The 7,854-nt window shown below is 38.0% G+C and overlaps 1 protein-coding gene across 1 annotated transcript; it reads right to left on the bottom strand.

Annotated features, from left to right (window-relative positions):
- Positions 1-6,739: 6,739 nt before the first annotated feature.
- On the bottom strand, positions 6,740-7,345 carry ngfb (nerve growth factor b (beta polypeptide)). The gene has a single exon (XM_062416371.1). It carries the CDS (start codon positions 7,343-7,345, stop codon positions 6,740-6,742), a length of 606 nt encoding a protein of 201 aa, XP_062272355.1.
- Positions 7,346-7,854: the final 509 nt, after the last annotated feature.

Consider the following 7,854-nt stretch of genomic DNA (forward strand, 5'->3'; position numbering starts at 1 on the left):
TTCAAATCCTCGCTTCTTCTTCTTCCAGCTGGACATCAAGCATGCAATGATGATGATAAGAGCTGCACCGCTTCACCACCAACATCCATCCACACATGTACACATGCGCACAAGCTGACTGCACGCTGTCTTGCACCGCCCATCGTCGTGTGTATGTGTGTGTGTGTGTGTGTGTGTGGGTACGATTTAAGCCACTTTCGGGGACACTAACCAGACATTACACCAGTTTATTTGGGGTACTTTGTGCAACTGGGGGCAAAAGTAATGTCCCTAATTGGTTAAAATGCAGATTTTGGGGTCAGTGTTAGGTTTAGGCAAGTAGTGGTTATGGTTAGAGTTAAAGTTAAGTTAAAGTCTCCAGCAAATTAATGTAAGTCTATGTAAATACCCCAAAAGTGACTGACTGTTTAACGTTCATTTACTGGGCAGTTGAACTGGGGAGCCAAAGGTGACACACGTAATCTGCAGCTCTCCATTCCCATAATGCCCACTAAATTGTTTTTGTGTCTTATTGTATAGTCTGCCAATTCCAGGATTTTAAGCATCTGACTTCAAATTTGTCCTTCATGGAGGTTAAGGTCAGGATTAAAGTTAGGATCAGGGTTCTAGTCCCCAACAGGGGTTAAGATCAGGATTAGGCAAGGTGACACAAACCAGATTTAACAGGAGCCTGATTTGTGGGTGAATGTGATGAATGTTATTATAAAGATTAGATCAGGGTTGGAGTTTGGTTTAGGCAAGTATGGGTTAGGGTAAGTCTCCAGGAGATTACTGTAAGTACCCCAAAAGTGACTTAAGTAAACCTGTATGTGTGTGTGAGGGAGGGTTAGGCCAGGCAGATGCACCCCAAGGTGGGGTTCAGGGACGATCTGGGACCCCTGAGGAAGCTTTAAGGAAGTCCCCTGAGAAACAGGTTGATTTCAGGGTGTGTACAGTGAGAATAAGGAAATGATTTGGAAAATGATCCCTGTCAAAAAAATGTTTAAATGCAAATCTGGAGACTGTTTGATCACATTTTGCTCAATAAACCTCCCTTGTAAAAAATAAATGTGCTTGCAGATATGACAAAACATCAAATTATGTAACAATCTAAGTGGGTGGAAGATGAAAAACTGGTTTAGAAACCTGCCATCTGTTTGCATCTCCCACCTCTTTGTGCTATGAGTAAATATGATAAAGTTAATACCGCCTCTTCCAGATCTTTGGGACTCACCTTGTGTACAGTCGCACCTGAAGACACAGTGACCTGAGATTATTATAAATCACTGACCGTTAAACATTTAAAGGAAGTTGCATCAGAGCTATAGCCAGAATTTCTTCCTGCACACCTGCAGAAGAGTTTTGACCAGACACAAAAAATAAAGTCTGTGATGTGTTTTAACTATTTTATATTTCTTTTACTGAATGTAGAATGTAGTCTGTCTCTTGATTTATATATTTAAATATGTATTTTCTTCTTCTGTTCAAAGCATCTTTGAGTTACTTGAAAGGCACTTTTATAAATAAAACATATTATTAATATTTAGTTAAATGTTACATATTATCTGTAGAATATACTGTATATCACATCATGAAGATTTAAAGTTTCTAGTTTAAGTCTTCAAAACTTTTACTGAATACTACGGAGCCCCAAAGTCCTGAATGATGATATCTTTACATACTAGCAGTGTTTCATTTTATGTTTATATATTGGATGCATTACAATGACATTTTACACAGACTTTCATGATGTCCAGAGGACGAACCCTGACTTTGATGATCACCTGCCTTTTTTTTTTTTTTTTTAAATTGCACCACCACAAGGTTGACATTTGTAGTTTAAAGTGAAATATCTACTACTACCAGTACTGCTGGATGGATTGCCATGAAAGCTGATACAGATATAAATACACCCTCACACAACTAATTTTGATATCATGCATGGAAAAAGATAATATTTGCACACATATCATAAAGAAGTATAACTACATTTACATCACACATCAGTGAGACAAGCAATCTTGTGCAAATGATGAAATAAAACAATTTTAAACACTTTCAGGACTTCAGGAGCACTGCAGAATCTTTAATTTGCTTTTTGTTTGCCCAAAAGTGAATTGAAATATATAAGAATTGACTTTGAAATATATGTAATATTACAGTATATATTAAAATAAAATGTAGTTTGCCTAACAAAAAGAAATCAACCTTAGCTTTTAATTGTAGCATGTTAACAGTGAGTTGCAGAGTATGCTACATGTCAGTGAACATATGGATTATTTTTGTATCTGTGTTAGTAAATTAAACTAGTAAATTAGTAAACTTGGTTTCCTTTATTTGTTTAATGATAACTATAATTCAAACATGTATGTGTGCATATGTTATGGTGTTGCACGCTGGCTGACAGTCACTGCATGTGAACGAGGATCATATACAGCATGGAGCATCTCCAAAGCTCCTCTGTGTGTCTTCTCCACAGGCCAGATGGGGGTCAGCTTTGGTTCACTCGCTCTCACATTCAAGCTTCTCATGTTTGTGCTGCCTTTGTTTGCTGCACTGATGTGGGAGGGAAACAGCAACACCCTGTTTGTCCACCAGGGTATCAGCGAGGATCAGTCCGGGTGGATCATGAGACACATCACATCACTGCCTACTTCAACAAAAAACTGCAGAAATATGAAAGGATTCCTTTATGAAAGTAGATAGATAGATAGATAGATAGATAGATAGATAGATAGATAGATAGATAGATAGATAGATAGATAGATAGATAGATAGATAGATAGATAGCAGTTTAATCATGAGCTGAATTATAAATGGTTAATTGTTTCCATGTAACTCTGAATGTGATCAGTGAACTGCATCGATGTTAATATAATATCAGTTTGGTCATCCAATCCTGTCATGAATTCAGAGCTGTAATTATCACAGTGGAAGTATACCCAAACTGAAACCATATCCTCAGGGTATAATGGAGTCAAAATCCCATTATCCTTCTACAGTACCCCCCACCAAACCCTACTCGTCTGCACTTGATACGTAAATCTGGCGCAATAATGTAATCTGATCTCCATATGGTGCAACTTTGCGTCATCTTTATGATCCAAGAACCATCAGAGGTGAAGGGAGATAATGTGGTGATATGAAGGACAGGTCATGCTAATTAGATCAGAAGGACCTTAAAAGGACTTCTTGGGTTATGAGACAGAGTTAAAAAAAAAATATATATATAGTGGTAGACTCACATGAAATGCCTGTAAGTGAATGATATTTAGTTACTTTACAGTTTGTATGTAATGTGAAAAACATAAGCACATATTTGCATTTGAGGCATGCAGCATCACGAAGAGGGCAAAGAACAGAAATGGACAGGACACAGACACAGAGGTGTCTGCCCTAATCATTGTCTCCATCTAGTGGACAAACATAAAAAAGCAAGTAGAGACTGTTTTTGTGCTGCATTCGTGTACAAAACTTTAAATGATGGAAAAGAAGTTCCTCTGTCGGTCTGTTCTATTTTATTCTTCGTATTTCTAATGATGAAGCCTTTATTTTAACATTCACTTGAAATATATATTTAATCTTTTCACAATTTAATTTCCTGTCTTACTTTATAGCTGCTTGTACTTTTCACAGGTCCAGAATGAGCTTTCATGCTCAATTCATTATTTTAGTTTACAATGGTAATTTTACCCCTATAAAAGACATTGGACATTAAACAATACTGACTTGACTCAAAAATGAAAGCCAAATTTTTGGTTTCACATATTACAGGAACACACTCATAGATCTAAATATAATACAAACATAACGCAAGCCTGCTGATTTCCTCGGTATGGGAATATACACACTGATGCTATTTTGCAGTATATATATATATATATATAATGAAATGGGACTTTTATCTTGTAACTAGATGATGTGTTTCTCCACATCTCTCTCGCACGCAAAAAGTGATAAACAGAATGAAGAACTCTTTTGTCTTAGTGGATTGCCTGAGCTCAACATGATGCATGTGTAGTAGTAACAGTCACTAGCTTCTAGCCTTTCTCGTGAGCTTATGAACTTTAATACAGTTTGCTGAGCATTATGAGACATGTTTTCCTGTAAAATACTATTTGTATTGAATTCATGAAGACTTAGTGCTGCTTTTAAAGTTTGCAAGTATAACAAACATATACATTAACAATAATTATCATGATGCCTGAAGAATAAAATATAGGATCTTTCTGTTGGCTCTATGTTAACATGTGATCACAATAGTATATAAGCAGGAGAGATTTCATTCCGAACAAGTTTTGTTTGAAGACACATGTTCCTGCCTTGAACCTGTAGATGGCAGTGCTGTGTTGGGGCAGTGAGGTGGAGATGGTTTACACGTGTCAGTAGTAAAATGAAAACTCATACTAACAGCTGACAAGTAGACAGCTCAATGGGAATATTTCCCTTTAACCGCCAGTTTCCCAGAAACATAATCTCAGCGGCTCTTCCTTGTGTCTGTTTTTCTACTTCTCCGAGCTCACATCAGACATCTTACATGTCAGCTGCAATCGAAAAATAGGCGATGAGCCTAAAAAAATTACAACTGATACTGATGGTTAGCCTCCAGCTCAATTTGGAGAGTAGGCCGACTGCCTACTCTGAAATATCACTGCCAAAACAAAGAAAATGAGAAGCCATGCTATTGTAAGCTGCAGCCTGAATGATGAATCATGGGCGGTTTTATTCATATTTAAGTCTGTAGTTTTATATTACTATGAAAAGCAGGACAAAAACCCCAACACAAAGCCACAGTAGCAAATTACTGTCGGTTAAATGAGGCCATGTGGGTTTCCTCTTCATTTTTCTATCTTGTTTACTCAGTCTGAGCTGGATAGGGACAACAGGCATACTCTGCATTCAATAAACATCATAAAACACACAGTGCAAGTATGTGAGTGTTTAATAAATAACAATATCATCAAAACGCTTTAACAAAAGTTTTGTTTATATCAGACCTGGGTCAAATTGTATTTCCAAAGAGCTTGAGTTTCGTCATACTACTTAAGAGTGAGTTGTGCTACAGGGCAAAACAATAAAACAGAAAAATACCGCATTGAAGATTGTGTTCTTTCTTGCTTTCACTTGCTTAGCTGCGGTTTAAGGTTTAAGACAGGTTTAAACCAGCACTGTCTTCGGAATCACTTTATTTTGCCAAGTATGCAACACTTACGAGGAATTTAACTTGGTGCGTGCACACATTTATGAATGTATGACATGAACATAACGTGTAGCTGCAGCACACCAAGGTGGCCATCTTTTGTCGCCAGGATCTTGTAATAAATCATATGCAATCTGTCATTTATTAGTCAAAACTCAGCTGCTGTGTCCTGTAGAAATCAGCCATAGACTTAAATTAAACTGCTGCAGATGTTTAATTAAGGTTTAGTCATAAAATTTAATGTAAAGGCAGATTTCTCCAGCTTAAATCATTTCATTCGTTCATGAAAGTATGAGTTTTTTCACCTTGTATGATCTCACAAAGGCAAATGTCTGATTTACAGTGTAAATTACATTTGCAGTAAAAGATATCATATCTGCTCTTTATGGAGCAGCACAAGTCCAGTACCTGCAGAAATGAGGTCAGTTTGTCTCTGATTTAGGCAGTATTAGGCAATATATAATAATTATATATATCATTTTTATTTTATAATTTACATTTGTATCAAAATCTTACAAAAGTTTATTTTTGTGATACTCAAAAGTGTAACTAGACCATAAATGAAAAAAGGCCCGCACTTTATATTGTTCCAGTGGTATTTCTCTCTTTCTTTAGCAGTTAGTTACAATGGAAAATCTGACAGCTGAAAACTAAATTACCATTTTCTGTCTGAGTCTTTTGGAAGTTGAGGATAAAAACTTGGAAACTTTAGATTTTCTTTAGACTTTAGATTTTCAAACAAGAATAAAGCTGGCATTTACTATGGAGTCTTTTATGTCAATGTGAAACTCTGATTTCTTTTCGCTTCCATTGTAGCCAGTTTTACATTATTCCATGTAAACCATATTATCATACTGTATTTATTAGAAATATATTGCAATGTTGCTATTTCACATGGTAATTGATACTGAAGATATTAAGGACTTAAAATATCTATATATGTTTTCCCAGAATAACATGTCACTGTGTAGAATATATGTATTTCTTAAATGTATAGTATTGATTATGTGTAGATGTAGCGTAAATCCTTGTCTCTGATTGGCTGTTTATGCTCTAGAAATGTGATTCATCTTGTGTTCACTTGCTTTTAAAGGTTACTCTAACACTTTGCTCTGAGTAGGAATACAGTTAGTCACTTCATAAATGTGTTTTTTTCTTGTTGTTGTATTCTTGGGAGTCATTCCTGTGTGCTTGTTTGAAAAAGCAATCAGGTACAACTTTTAACCCTCTGTAAACTGAACCAAAGTGAAGACAGACAGATGTTAAGTGACAGCAGCTCAGTGTTTGGTACTCCAAAGCTACAAACCAGCCGCAGATACTATTTGACCCAGGCCTGGTGTATATACTGTACATGCAGTCCTGATACTTTGACCTATACAATAATTTACTTTGTGCAGAAGGTGAGAAGTCTTTGGTGATAAAGTTATGCAGAGAATGTCACAACTTTCGGCATGTTAGCATGAGTATGTCTGTGTGACATGTTTGAGTGTATACAGTATGTTTGTATTGGACCTTTTTTAGTGTGTGAGTCTCTGTGTGTGTGATGTGAAGGTGAGGTCTTCACTGCCGCCATGACTTGCGGCTGAGCACACACACGCAGGCCACGTTGATGCGTATGAGTCTCCAAGCCACCAGGTTCTTAAAGGAAGTCAGCGCACGTACAAAAGTGTGTGAGTTGGTGCAGTAGGAATTCCAGTGCCTCGCATCGATTCCCAAACAGCCTGGGTTGCCTGCACGGGCGCTGTGACACGTCGTCTCAAAGAAGTACTGCTTCTTGTTGACATTGTTGATGTTCACGTTTGGTAGCACTGTCACCTCGTTGCCTGAGATGTCCGTGGCCTTGGTCTTGTTGCCCACCCAGACGCTGATACTCTCACACACTGAGTACACCCCACGGTGTGGAGTCTTCCCCGCCTCCCTGCGGGTCCTCCTGCCGGCACCCCGTGGCCCTGCCGGCTCTGCATCAGGGGGCTGAGCGCTGAACAGCACCCTAGGTGAGAGGTAGCGGCGCTTGGTGAAGAGTTTGGGGTCCACTGTGGGGATGGAGCTGGGGTTGTTGCCTGGATCCTGCTGCTGTGCTGTCGTGGCGGCGCACGAGTCCCCTCCGATGGCAGCCACAGCCCGGGCACTGAAGAAAAGGAGCAGGACCAGCATCGACGACCTCATGGGCACACAACCTGAAAGAGTCAACAAATAGAGAAAATACACCTGTGCAGTTTCATGGTACAACATGTTGAGCTGTAATCAACTTAACTTAGGTGCTTGCATGTAGCGTCTCCTCTTTAAAGTGGGAAAACACTCCTTCCCTAACACTAATGGTAAAATGACCTTGCATCAACAGTTATAGAGTAATACAATACATGAAAAAATTATTGTGTGGCAAACAGAATATAGTTTTACAGGAAATTTACAGGAATATTTTGGATCGACAGTGCTTCCACCAAGGATGTGTCCTAATTGAGCAAGGAGCACAGATTAAATGGTTATGTTTTGGTTCTAGATGACTTAAAGATCTAATCATTTTGATCAGGGGTAAAAGTTAGTCTGCCATCACTACTGAAGCATAACCAAAGAGGCTCAATTCATTTGTATTTGTGCATTCAAACAGGAAGATTGAATGTTTAATATCTAATTATTGGTTAATTGCTAAATTATTAACTTAATAATATCCACAG

Source organism: Scomber scombrus, chromosome 3, assembly GCF_963691925.1.
Source record: "Scomber scombrus chromosome 3, fScoSco1.1, whole genome shotgun sequence".
Lineage (NCBI taxonomy): Eukaryota > Metazoa > Chordata > Actinopteri > Scombriformes > Scombridae > Scomber > Scomber scombrus.